The 14781-nt window shown below is 39.7% G+C and overlaps 1 protein-coding gene across 2 annotated transcripts in view; it reads right to left on the bottom strand.

Moving 5' to 3' along the window:
- The window catches only part of AKIRIN2 (akirin 2), a 22705-nt gene extending 7924 nt beyond the window's left edge, over positions 1-14781 (bottom strand). The window contains exon 1 of one of the 2 annotated variants that reach the window (XM_061427870.1): positions 13986-14781. In XM_061427870.1, the coding sequence (XP_061283854.1) occupies positions 13986-14220 (235 nt within the window). In that variant the 5' untranslated portion in view covers positions 14221-14781. The remainder of the gene's footprint in view (positions 1-13985) is intronic. The other variant, XM_061427868.1, reaches the window with a different exon arrangement.

Here is a 14781-nt window from a genome sequence, read left to right as displayed (position 1 = left end):
GGAGTGGAACTGGATGGACTGATTATATGGCTAAGAAATTGACAAACCATTTTCCAGAGTAACTGTATGTTTTGCATTCCCACCAGCAATGTGAGTTCCAGGTGCTCCACATCTTTGTCAACACTTGGCAGAGCTGAAGAATTCTGAATGCTACAGCATTGCTTTTTATACCTATTAAGATAGAACTATGTCATCTAAGCCTCACTGTGCTCTTAAGATGCTTTAATACTGGTAACATGCGATCAACAATGTTACATAGTGAATGGCCCAATTTCAGTTCAGTCAGTTCAGTGGCTCAGTCATGTCAGACTCCTTGTGACCCCAGAGACTGCAGCACGCAAGGCTTCCCTGTCCATCACCAACTCCCGGAGCTTATTCAAACTCATGTCCATTGAGTCGGTGATGCCATCCAGCCATCTCATCCTCTGTCGTCCCCTTCTCCTCCCACCTTCAATCACTCCCAGCATCAGGGTCTTTTCAAATGAGTCAGTACTTTGCACCAGGTGGCCAAAGTATTGATTGGAGTTTCAGCTTCAGCATTGGTCCTTCCCAATGAAAATTCAAGACTAACTTCTTTTAGGATGGACCGGTTGGATCTCCTTGCAGTCCAAAGGACTCTCAAAAGTCTTCTCCAACACCACAGTTCAAAAGCATCAATTCTTCAGCACTCAGCTTTCGTCACAGTCCAACTCTCACATCCATACATGACTACTGGAGAAACCAAAGCTTTGACTAGACGTTTGTTGGCAAAGTAATGTCTCTGCTTTTTAATATGCTGTCTCGGTTGGTCTTTTTTTCCAAGGAGTAAGCATCTTTTAATTTCATGGCTGCAATCACCATCTGCAATGATTTTGGAGCCCCCAAAATTCAACTCTATCACTGTTTCCATTGTTTCCCCATCAATGATGGGACCAGATGCCATGATCTTAGTTTTCTGAATACTGAGCTTTAAGCCAACCTTTTCACTCTCCTCTTTCACTTTCATCAAGAGGCTCTTTAGTTCTTCTTCGCTTTCTGCATAAGGGTGGAGTCATCTGCATATCTGAGGTTATTGATATTTCTCCCAGCAATCCTGATTCCATCTTGTGCTTCATCCAGCCCAGCATTTCTCATGATGTACTCTGCATATAAGTTAAAGAAGCAGGATGACAATATATAGCCTTGACATTCTCCTTTCCCGATTTGTAACCAGTCTGTTGTTCCATGTCTACTTCTAACTGTTGCTTCCTGACCTGCATACAGATTTCTCAGGAGGCAGGTCAAGTGGTCTGGTATTTCCATATCTTGAAGAATTACCCACAGTTTGTTGTAATACACAGTCAAAGGCTTTGGCATAGTCAATAAAGCAGAAGTAGATGTTTTTCCTAAATCAACCATGAATATTCATTGGAAGGACGGATGCTGAAGCTGAAGTTCCAATATTTTGGCCACCTGATGCGAAGAGCTGACTCACCACTCTGATGGTAGGAAAGATTGAGGGCTGGAGAAGAGGGTGACAGAGGCTGAGGTGGTTAGATGGCATCACTGACTTAAAGCACATGAGTTTGAGCAAACTCTGGGAGGTGGTGAAAGTCAGGGAAATCTGGTGTGCTGCACTCCATGGAGTTACAAAGAGCCTGACACCACTGAGTGACTGAACAACAACAACAAAGTAGCAAACAGCTAACTAGTAATACAAGCCTCAAGTTCAATCTCCATCAGTTCAGAGGTCTAGGCAGTTTTGAAGCCAATAACCAAGAAATCTCCCCAGATTCAGTATTCCAGAATTCACAAGTTCAATTTACATATCTGGTCAACTTAAGTTGCTTCCATATCAGCAAGATGAAGGCCTTACATACATCAACAATGTACCTATATTCACTTAATCTTAAACTAAAATCTAACCGTCTCTTATGGATCTAAAATGACATTATATTCCAAGTACATGTAACATCTGACATTGTGTTGCCAACAAATTTACTAGTCCATTAAAGAAAGTGAAGCTTTACTAACATTATCAGTTGCACATTCCAGTTTTAATCATGCAGACTTCATATTTGGTTTGTGAAGCATAGATTAAATTCGCAGCAAATCACAGAGCAAAATATGTATTTTCAGACAATCTACACTCAAATGGTTGTAGTATATCCCTTTCCAAAATCCTTAAAACTACATCACCCTTGTTCTTACATATACTTTTATCTTGAACAACATGGGGATTTTCAGGGTACAGAATTCCTGCTGTTGAAAGTCCATGTAACTTGTAGTTTGACCCTGTATCCAAGGATATGGTTCCTCTACATCAGCAGGGTTCCACATCCTTGGATTTAACCACCTTTGGATCGTGTATTTACTATTTTATTTACTAGTGAAAAAAATCCACATAAATGGCCCTGTCACTTCAAGCCCACATTGTTCGAAGGTTAACTGTAAAATATTAAGACTTTTTGCACTTATTAGGTTAAGTGAAAGTCAGTATTAGCAGATTTATGACTAAGGGCATTTTCATTCCCAAATCTAGTAAATATCACTGAGGTTGCTAAAGAAATTCTCTGTAATAAGCAGATTATCAATGAGCCTATTCCTTTGGAATATCTGAAATATATATATATAAAAGCAAAAAACCTAGGTAAATGTGAAAAGAAAAGGCCTGGCCTGAGACAATAAAGCCTGTTTACTCATCTTAGTTGCCAACGACTACTTTAAAAACCCTGGACACAATGAACAAGGTCAACAATATAAACAGGAGAAAGCAGGGATTAAAAAAAAAAAAAAGCTGCTAATGATGGTAAAAGAAATAGCATCAAGATAGGACTGAGAGTGAAGGGAAAATGGAATTAGAAGCAATTAGAAATGTGTTTAAAGGAGAATCTCGAAATGGGGGATGGGGGTGCAGGGTCATCATCAAGTATCTTTCTAGAGTAGAGCCCATAACTATAAGATGTCTAAAAATTGGTGATACATGAAACTAAATATTTTTGCTCCAGACCTGTATGGACTTCCTGTTTTCCTACTGACATAGTTACTAGATCAAACATTAACAGTTTCAAATTCAGGTATGAAAGACCCGTTTATCTTCACCTTACATGCTAATTTCTCTATGGAGTACCTTTGGAAAGAAACAAGCTAAAAGTTCATCTAAACAGATTAACTCAAACAATGAGATTAAAAATGAAATAAATCTTGAAAGCCTGTCAGATCTAGGGAGGAACACAAATGAAATGGAAAATCTGTACACAATTAAGTACAGAAAACCTGCAGTAGCTATTAAGACCTAAAACTGAAACTGTTCCAAATAAAATAACAGACCAAATCTAGAGCTCTGAACTACAGACACTGCCATGTCTGTATTTTAATTTATCAAGCAGACAATTCAGAGTTGCTATGGAGACCCATCTTTGTAATTTCAATTATTCTCCTAGATCATCTGATCAGAAACTAGCATAGTTCTTAAGCACTCCTTTAAGGGAACCTTAAGGATAATATTCTTATCCAGTCAAGAGCTATCCAATTTAAAAAAATGAGCTGATGGCATTTTAAATTTACTTTACAATTATTGATATGTTAAAGGAACCTGAAACCAAATTTTAACAGAAGATTGTCAAGGTATATCTACATTTTTAACTTCTGTTTGGACTACCATGAATCCTAATAAGCATAATATAGCTGCATATATTTATATAAACACCAGAGTATTGGCTACAGTATTTTAAAGGCAACTGACTCAGATTCTAAATTTACATTATATTTCACTGCATTAGAGTCATCCATTTATCCCCTACAAGAAGAAGGATAACTATAATTAGTACAGGTCAAATTCTATTACTTCACTGGTACCACACAGTAATTACTTATTTGAAGTAAATGGCTCAATTTATTAAATTCTTCAGGTCTAAGTATAAATTACAAGTTAAATGCACAATGGAAGTCACTAATGCAAAGAATCCAAACCATGCTCAGTCAGCAGGTAGCACCTCCCCGATACACATGCAGTTTCATACCTCTATTTTATATTACATTAGATTCTATGTGCTAACCATGATGCTTTTGTTGTTTACTTCTTTACTATCTTCTCAAGTAGCTTACAAGCTAGAAAGAGAGTAATAAGAACAAAAAATGAAAGAAGTAAATGGTGAAGAGAAAGAGGAAACTGAACTATCCAAAACAAAATATGCAAGCTTTGGAAAACATTTAGTGCCAAGTTTCAGCTTCTATTTCAAATAACCATGGGCCATCAAAACAAGATAAGGTCTGGAAGGATAAAGAGCAGGCTCCTTGAGGACTGTAGGGCAACACAATCAAGCTAAACAACTAACCTGTTTCTCATAACAACTTATCAGGGCCCCCAAAACACACTTACACACATAAATATTGAGATACAGCATATCTGGAAACCAGAGGTTGCAAACTGATGATTCATGAATTAAATGGAGTCCAAAGACATGTCTGGCCTGAACTTTTTTCAAAACAATGTGGCCAACATTCAAAAGTTGAATGATCAGATTTCTGGCTACTGTTGATGGGGAGGGAGTGGCTGGGGGTGGGTATTGGACTGTGTGGCATAGTTCAGTTCAGAGTGGCTGCTGCCTTTTGGGTGTAAGTTCTCAAGTGCTTCTAAAACTTTAACACACACACAAATCACCTAGGGACTCTGTTAAAATGAACCCTATTAAGGATGGAGCCTGGGTTAAGCATTTTCTAATGAGTTTCCAGGCATTGCAGCAGGTCAGGAGCAAGACTGGAATTCACAAGTCCCCATCTTGTTTATTTCAATCATTACTTGCCTGGAACTATGGACATTTAAGTTTCTATCCCCTGCTTAAAATAACTCTACTGGCAATTAAAAAGAAAAGTGTTTGGTTTATGTATTATTGGACATACCAGGAAATGGGAGAGGAAGAGAAGGGAAGCAGTAGCAGCTGAGATTATTACAAGCACAAAAACATTAAGGATGATCTAATTTATGTTGCCACTCTCACCTGGATGGCTTTTATAATTCTAACACATATACTTCCCAAGCATGAAAATACCTTGTAAATCAATTTAAACTTCACTGGCCCTACTTAAGGAGATTCATCACATGACATTAACATAATCACTATGTTCATTATGTGACTGATAGTGAATAAACACGTTTGCTTTTTGATTTCTGCTTTATATATATATATATATGCCTATGTGTATATATATAGGTATATATACTTAAAGGAACTATTAAGCCAGCCAGGAGTGGAGCTGAATGAATCTAGAACTAACGAACTCATGGCCAGATGAAGACCAAAAAACAGCTGGAAAAGTGGAAGAAAACAGTTTGCTGTCATAGTTAAAATACACAAGATATTTCAAAAAGAAGGGAGTGTCAGCAGTGTAAATGCTATAAGGACGGTCAAACAAGATGAGGATTGATTGTGTGCCATGGAAGTCATCACTGGCTTGACAAAAGCCTCAGAAGGTACAAATATACTAGGAGTAAGTTGAGAGCCCAGTGGAATTAAGCAGACTATCTGAAACCTCTTTGAATCTAGTTTTGAAATGGAGGAATCTGGATGCCTGCTGGAGGAAAAATAAGGATGCTTCATTTCCTTTATAATGGGAGGCTTGACACTATTTCAAGCCAAAAGCAAAGATCTGGTTGACAGACAAAAACCAGAGGTTAAGGTTCCTCTGGAGACAAGTGGGATCCTTCCTTCACTATGTAAAGGGCTTTAATTATCTCATTTAATCTTCCCCAGTGATACTAAAAACAAAATATGCAAAAACACTGGTAGAGTAGGTACTGGGAAAATTAAGACACTGCCATTTGCTGGCCTCTATTTTTTCCATGAAGTACAAGTAAAAGGCAAGGTTATTCACTAAATAAATGGTAGGACTGCTGGACAATGTAAAAAGTCCCATTTGAGGTTGCCCAACTGTAACTATCTCCAGTACTCAGGGGCAGGAAATGCTCTTAATTCTCATGACATCCCCAGAAGGCAGATACTACTATCAAGTGCATACAGATGAGGAAAATGAGGCTTTACTGCAATGTCTTCTGAAAGGTCATACAGCTGGAATAAGGCAAACCCAAGCCTTATTTTAACTTATATGCAGAGTACATCAAGAGAAACGCTGGGCTGGATGAAGCACAAGCTGGAATCAAGCTGGGAGAAATATCAATAACCTCAGATATGCAGATGACTCCACCCTTATGGCAGAAAGCGAAGAACTATAAGAGCCTCTTGATGAAAGTGATAGAGGAGAGTGAAAAAGTTGGCTTAAAGCTCAACATTCAGAAAACTAAGATCATGGCATCTGGTCCCATCACTTCATGGCAAATAGATGGGAAAGCAATGGAAACAGAGAGTTGATTTGGGGGGCTCCAAAATCACTGCAGATGGTGACTACAGCCATGAAATTAAAAGATGCTTGCTCCTTGGGAAAGAAGTTAGACCAACCTAGACAGCATATTAAAAAGCAGAGACAATTACTTGGCCAACAAAGGTCCATCTAGTCAAAGCTTTGGATTCTCCAGTAGTCTTGTATGGATGTGAGAGTTGGACTATAAAGAAAGCTGAGCGCTGAAGAATTGGTGTTTTTGAACTATGGTGTTGGAGAAGACTCTTGAAGAGTCCCTTGGACTGCAAGGAGAGCAAACCAGTCCATCCTAAAGCACAAAAACATAAAGAAAATCAGTCCTGAGCATTCACTGGAAGGACTGACGCGGAAACTGAAACTCCAGTACTTTGGCCACCTGATGTGAAGAACTGACTCACTGGAAAAGACCCTGATGCTGGGAAAGATTGAAGGCAGGAGAAGTAAACTCTGGGAGTTGGTGATGGACAGGGAGGCCTAGCTTGCTGCAGTCCATGGGGTCGCAAAGAGTCGGACACGACTGAGGGACTAAACTGAACTGAAGCCTGATCTCAGGGCCTAACCTCTTAACATCTACTACCCTCTCCAGTATCATATTGGTACACCTAGTCAATATTCTATGAGTACCTGAAGTGAAAATAAATCAGAAAACAGAATGTCAGTTAGAATAGAGGGATCCACCGCCATGTACTACTAATACTTCACACAATGAAACATCAAACTCTATGACTGTTAAGGTAGTAAGCTTTTGGCACATAATTTTCATCTACTTAGAACCCTGCAAATACAATCATTGACTGTAACAGGTTAATTGTAAGAAATGTTTGTATTACATTCAGATATTTATACAAGGGATGCTTCAAGTGTCTTTAAACTGCTTCCTCTGAGGATAGGCATCTGTAACTAACTAGAATGATATATTGGTGTTTCAACAGTTAGGAATTATTCTAAACTGACAAGTCAGCATTACCACACATGCTGAGTACAAGAACAGCCTCTGATAATGTACTATTTCACCCTGAGCTATGGATCAGGTTCCCCCATCTGTCACAACCACCTAAAACCTCCTACAGTTTTAACCAATTATACTGCTTAGAAAAGTTTTTCTTCCAGAGAATTATGCATCAGCATTAGGAACAAGGCAATCTTTTGTAACAAAAGGCAAAGTTCAAGGAAAGTAATGTTTGAAAAGCTGGCTTTCTGCAACCTTTCAAATTCTACTCCCATTCTATTAAACTGCTACATCAGTTCAATGATGCTGTGCTTTTTAAAAAAAAGAAAAGAAAGAAAAGCAACTCTTCCAGGTCCCTCTCTCCAAACTTCCTCCCTTTAGTTCGATTTTTAGAGAGAGTTTTCTAAGAATTAACATTAAGGGAAATGAAAATAAATACTAAACCAAAGTCTGAATGTACACTACAGACTAAAACAATTTCAGAAACAGTCAATAAATAAGCTTCAGTAGTAAAAGTGTGATGTAATCAGTAAGCCAATTTCAATGCTCAGGCTGTCAAAGGTGAAAATAATGCTAATATGGACAACTGTCCACAGAGAATTAAAATAGGTATTTGATAAACCATAAAGTTTATGGTATTTTTCTTCATGTTTAGATAGTTTTATAAGTACCAGCAGTTGCAACTCTTGTCAGTACCCAGAGACTGTCTTTTCTTTGCCTAACCAGCCTAGAATCTGAAACTCAAAGGAGGTTCACAAAAACTTGAATAAGTGACTTTGAGAGAAAGTACTTACATTTTTTAATAATGGTAAGAAAATCCAGGTACATGAACAGAGAATTTAAAAATATATGGTAAGAAAATCCACGTACATGAACAGAGAACTTAAAAATACAGTCAAGTTCAAAAATTGCATTACTGAAAAAAAAAAATCATAGGTTTAATAAAATCAAAATGGTATAAAGCATTTATACTTCAGGATGATCTATGATATCTGACATATAAAAATTAGTGACTTACAGTTTGTAAAGAGAAGAAAGCAGTTATACTCTAAGACAAACTACAAGCATATTGTGAGCTATTTTTCTAGCGCTGGAAGGATAAAAACCACTACCACTACCCCCAAAAACCTATCATCACAAGAAAGATTATACAATCTGGCACAATGCAAAACTGTGATCAAAGGGCTCAAAATAAATATCAAAGCTGACACTAGAATTTTAATTTACCTGCAAGGATTCTCTCCCTGCTCAATTATAATTGTAGTATCTTCCCATCAAAAAAAAATTGCTTTAACTTAAATCATTCAATTCCTTTAGAAATGAAAGCTCAGAACTTCATAGTACAAATTATTAGTCCTAAAAATCATGTAAAATCTTTGAAAATGGTAAAATCCTTGTAAATGGGGCTATTTCAAATATTGTAATACACATAACCATGTGGAGAAGGAAATGGCAACCCACTCCAGTACTCTTGCCTGGAAAATCCCATGGATGGAGGAGCCTGGTAGGCTACAGTCCATGGGGTCAGGAAGAGTTGGACACTACTGAGCAACTTCACTTTCACTTTTAACTTTCATGCAATGGAGAAGGAAATGGCAACCCACTCCAGTGTTCTTGCCTGGAGAATCCCAGGGACGGGGGAGCCTGGTAGGGTTGCCGTCTATGGGGTCACAGAGAGTCAGACACGACTGAAGTGACTTAGCAGAAGCAGCATAACCATGTTTATCATCACTATTCAGAAACATGAAGGAATACTTCTGGTGCACTTCAAGAGCCTCAAAATACTATTTGAAGTCTTTAAAATAAATACTTTATTTCTTGTTACTACTCATCTGAGTCACAGTTTTAAAAAATGTTGTCACATATTGTGGCTTTATTGTCACAGAAGGAGAAGTGAAATTATATTTTTTTCTTAAAACTGCCCAAACCTTAATTCAACAAATACATTTAGTAGATATTTTAAAACTCTGTATAAGACATTAACTGAGAAGATATAGCAGGTAATTCTCAAACTAGACAAGTCCCACCTATCCTCTCAAAATTCAGAGGACATTCCTTTTCACTAACAGTCTTTGCTACAAAACTGCCACTCATATTTCTCAGGTGTGTTTAGAAAGTTGAGAAACAATGGTAAGCTCCTGAGTTCTAGAAGTCCTATGCTCAGTAGTAAAACTGAAGATGCATCTCTTAAACTAAGGTCATTTATGAAGACCTCTTCACCATCTGCAGATGCCAGACAGGTTCATATAGGCTTTAACAAGTATTCCACTCTTCATACTTTTCTGAAAGTAGGCAGTCTTCTCAAAGTCAGGAAATGCATTGTGGTTTTACATATGCATAGACAGCATTCTGTACCAGCAGAGGGTTAGCAGTAGTAACTGTTAGTGCTACTAAGTACTAGCAAGGACTGTAAGTTGCTGGTTAATTCACCTATGGGGCTACCCAGGTGGCTCAGTGGTAAAGAATCCACTTGCCAAGGTAGGAGATGCAGGTTTGAAACCAGGGTTGGGAATGGAGGAGGGCATAGCAACCCACTCCAGTATTCTTGCCTGGAAAATCCCATGGACAGAGGGTCCTGGTGGGCTACAGTCCATGAGGCTGCAGAGTCAGACACGACTCAACCTTGTAAACAATTCACTTATGGGCACTTGAAAAGACCCAATACCATTCGTTTCTTGTTTCGTGAACCAACTACCCAAGAGGTCCAAACTTAACCTATGCTATCATTATGCATTTTTCTTTAAGTGGAAGAATCATCAAAGGTTTCTTTTCAAAGAAGAAAAATACACAAAAATGGGCACTTCCAATGAACCTCTTTCTCAACCTTTCAAAACTAAAGCATTTCTATCACTGTCTTCCTGTCTATCTAAACACTTAGGAAAGGCCTATCTGAGTAATATACAATATATTCTTTTTCCTATAAAGCCATTCAAGAAAACTGAGGAAATTTTATTATTCTCCTTTACATTGGAGCATTTTCACCTAACAAAGAGTTAGCAAATCTCTTCTCTGATCTAGACATGTTTACGCTATGTGTTTCTGTGCTCAAGATAGGCTTTCATTTTTCTACTTTCAAAACAAAATAGCTTAATAATGAATACAACTGCACTCTGCTTTTAATGGCTTATAGACTTACATGATTCTTAAATGCATAATTCACAGAACTATTAAATAACTGCAGCTACATACACAGTCCTAAATAAAATATCAGGTTTAAAATCCAAAGTACAAAGACCATTAAAAACAGTTTATTTGCCAAATCCACTGAGAAACTAGAAGCAACCTAACAGCTGTCTAAATAACCACAAAATATTAAAAACACTTCTGGCTCAATATAAATGACATCTGAAGTGAAATGTTGCCTCCTCCAACAGACATCTCATTTGTTTGTGTAGAACCATTTATACTTCATTTAAGCCAGCTGGTGTCTCCATTTGCAGGCATGCATCAATGTCTACAGAACAATCTAAGTTCCTGTAAACCCTTCCCCATTCACAAGCTGCAATTTCCATTCTTAATGGCAAGTTTCCAGCAAATACAATGAGCTTTTACAAAGGAATTTAACTCTTCATCCAACTCAATTCCTAAGGCAGACTAGAGCAATAGTAACAAGTCAAATGATGTGTATAAACCTGTCTAGCAAATTCACAAATAGGTTGAGTTCACAGAAGGATCACTTCATTCAGCCACTCATTCATTCACTACACAATTGTGAAAAATAATGTGTTGGATTTGATTGACAGTCTCATATATTTTGATTTTATTAAAATATGTTTGCTCTAGGGAACGTCATGATAATCTTTTCGCTAAGTGACAATATTGAGAGGTTTCAAAAACCAATCAACAAGGATACAACTCTTACAAATCAGTTTTCAATAAACTTGCCAGGATGAGTACTAATAAAGCTAAGTAGAGGCATTCATTTTTCCAACCACAGCAAATGGTTCCCGCCACTCCCCATCTCCAGTTATCACGCACTTTTCTTTTTCCACATCCTGAGATTACTACAAACCTCACTGCCAACACCCTCAACGAGGACTGGACAAACGTTTTCTGAAAAGAACCAGACAGCAAATATTTGATCTTCGGGAAAATACAATCTCTATCGCAATTACTTGACCCTTCTGTTGTAAAGGGATATGGACAATACTTCAAAAAAAAAAAAAAAGAGCATGGTTGTGTTCCAATAAAACTTTATTTGCCAGTTCTTTCCTTTGTCCTATTAAGTTGCAATAGTTTGAAAAATATTGATTTAAATAACAGTCATCAAGTCAAACCTTCCTGAGATGACTAACAACCAAAAAAAACAAAGCTAGAGTTTAAAAGATACCCAGTTCCTGAAGTGACAACATGACTTCAGCAACATATCAGAAAACACATATATAAATATATCCAGAGAACAAAAGTAAATTCATAACAAATTATACACATGCTCTGAAAAAAACTGCACTTCAGTAGTCTGTTGTAAATTGTTTAAATTATATTTGAACCCACAGAAATGAAAACAAAGAACTTCCATAGAGCCCCAGTCAATTTCATTTTGGTAAGTTGCTTTCCATTTCCAATCCTAGCTACTTATTTCTGCTAAAAATATATGGTATTCACTCTAGACAAGTTTAAAGAATCACCACTTTTAAAATAGGAATTTAAAAATTAGGTAGAGGACATGAAAACTGGGAAGCTCTTTGATACCTGCACAACACTGCAGCTCCCATTATGACATCATTACCAAAACCATACAAGAGCAAGCCCAAAACTGGCCGTGTAAACGTAAGGCTAAATTAAATTACATGTAAAATGTCATTCCAAGACCACAGTTAAAAACTTAGCAACTCAAAAGTTAATCAATTTTAACTGCTGTTCTCTAATTGAAATAGCTAGAAAAAACACTTTTCAGAGAATCAATAAATACCAGTTAGTGTGTGACTTTAGAATTCAGGATATGATCAAACTTACAGCAGACGTCAAAAACACCTTGAAAAACAGGAAACATACCAATATTTTGGAAAAATGTGAATTTGAATCAGCCGGCTTAAACAATTTCAATAATTCCAGTCATTTTACTATTTTAACAGTAATGGTCCACTTAACTGAAATATAAGAAAATGTGGAGTCAATTGCATTAGTGAATGCTTCAAATACATCAACGAAATGACAGATCTGCAAAGAATCACAATTCTTTCTGAATTAATTCCCTTTATAGTGAGGACAAATATAGCCCCTAGCTGACTTACTTTATATGCTCAAGACTATTTTAGCATTGCAATATACTTTAACTCCCAAACATAACACTGTATTAATTCACCCCCTCGAATGAAATTTACTGCTGGTTAGCTAGAGCTATTTTTAAGTGGCCTTATTAAGTACAGATTCCACAGTATCATTTCAATTTTCAGTGATAGTCTTTCACTAAAAAGACAAACTCTGAAAATAGTATTAATCCCAGGAACTCATTCTTGACACTGTTCCAACAGCAAAAGATGGTAGCCTAGGCATTTGAGGATCTCCCCATATATTTGGAAAAAGATATTTTAAAAGTATGACCTGAAAAATAACAAAACTTATGTCAATTCCAAATCAAGTTACCAGTAGAGTTAAATACTGCCCATAGATTTTCTTTTTAAAGCTGACGATAAACACGTAAATCAAGCTATGAAAAGGCTTTGTCTACAGATCTTATTATTACCAAAGGCTCACACATGAAACCTTTGCATGCTACACGCACAAAGGAAACATTTACACTACCAGTCCACATAAGCCTATCTTAAGACTATGCCAGGGCACACAAGGATTTTCAAAGTACAGGAAAAAAAGGACACAAACGCAGCACAAAGCAGTCAAGAGGTAGCTGCCCAGTCACTTTCAGGAAATGTTTCAAGACGAACAGCAAAAATATTCTGAAGTCCCTTGGAATCTTGGGTTGATTTATTATTTTCAAGGCCTAGTCCTTTCCTTCCAAAGTACTTTCATGAGCAGAAATAAAGCACTTTTAACTAAAGCTACTACTCAGCCCCGAATTTCAATACAACTTGCTTTTCATTAAAAGTTCAAGTTTCTCAAGGTCTAGACATATATAGTGTGATCGTATTACAGTATTCGGGAAGAGCATTTTCTTTGTTGTTGACCCTGCTAAGGAAACAGGTCTTGACTCAGCCAAAGTGGCGTTCTTGTGGGTGATTAATGACAGGCCTAGATCTCGCCCCAGTGACATCCCTCCCCCACCCCCACCCGCTCCGTACTAAAATCAGCCATGTCTGAACTGGAAGAGGGGCGGCCGCCTAGCCTCAAACCACCCAGTTCGAGAGTTAATAGGTGCAACCCATCGATTCTGGAAGACAGCCATCGAGATTCGGGTGAAATGTGTGACCCTTCGTTTGCCTCGATTTCCGTGTAGCACTCTCTGATCATTTCCGCTGGGGCTCTCCAGACTACGGAAACGCTCGATTCCAGTCATTCGGCCCAAAGAAAAAGACCTTCCTCTATCTCACAATACCCGGCAAGGCACCATCCCTACCCACCCCACCCCCGCCCCATCCCCCGGTATCAGGCTATTCCTATTGTGTCTCCGACACTGAAAGAGCTCCTTAAGAAAAGTGTGGCCGCCGAGGACTCTGCTAAGGACGGAGAGCCCTCCTGTACCCCCAGTCCCGCGGGCTCATCCCTCGCCCCCCACCCCCCGGGCGGCCGCAAGACCGAGTCCCACCTGTGGTGAGACGGGAGGAGACGTCGCCGAAGGGAGATGGCTCCATTCGGAGATACTTCTGCGGCGAGGCGGCGGCGGCCGAGAAGGAAGCGGCGGTGGCCGCGGCGGCCGACGACGGGGTGGCGGCGGCAGAGGTGGGCGCCGACAATGGCGCACATCGCCTCCGCTTCGGGGACGCCGGGCTCAGCAGCGGGTCGAAATCCAGAGTCCGTTTCAGAGTGGCTCCGCACGCCATGGCCGGGACGCCGGGCTCGGGTGGAGTCAGGGAAGGGAGGGCGAAGGAAGCGGGGAAGAGCGGGGACCCGAAGAGAGCCTAACCGACGGGCTCAAGAGCGGAAAGCCGGCTGGCGGAGCGCCGGCGAGGGGAGCAGAGCCGCTGCCGCCGCCTCCGCGGCAGGGGCAGTGGCCCGGGCCGGCCGGGGCGAGAGCAGGAGGGTAGGTGGCGGCGGCTCACGCTGGCCGCGTCAGGGGGGCTCTTCCGCCTCCTCAGGCGCGGCTCCCCCGGGGGACGCTACGGCCGCCCCCGCCGTCCGTTCGGGCTTTGCGCCGCGCCTGAGGCGCTCCTGCGCGGAGACCGGTTCCTTCAGAAGTCAATAACAGCCTCGTGAGATGTGAGGCTAGAACGCGGCTCTTAAGACGCCCGAATACCGTCCGAAGTTAGAGAGCGCTGGTCGACGCGGCGAGATTGAGGCTGCGGCAGCGGCAGGAGCTCCAGCAAACACGTCCAGCCGCTTCCCCCTGCACTGTCTGACTCTTCCACCCGCCGCCGGCCCCAATATGGCGTCAATAACAACGC

The sequence above is a fragment of the Bos javanicus genome, chromosome 9, assembly GCF_032452875.1.
Source record: "Bos javanicus breed banteng chromosome 9, ARS-OSU_banteng_1.0, whole genome shotgun sequence".
Taxonomy (NCBI): domain Eukaryota; kingdom Metazoa; phylum Chordata; class Mammalia; order Artiodactyla; family Bovidae; genus Bos; species Bos javanicus.
This window is presented reverse-complemented; position numbering and strand designations above follow the sequence as displayed.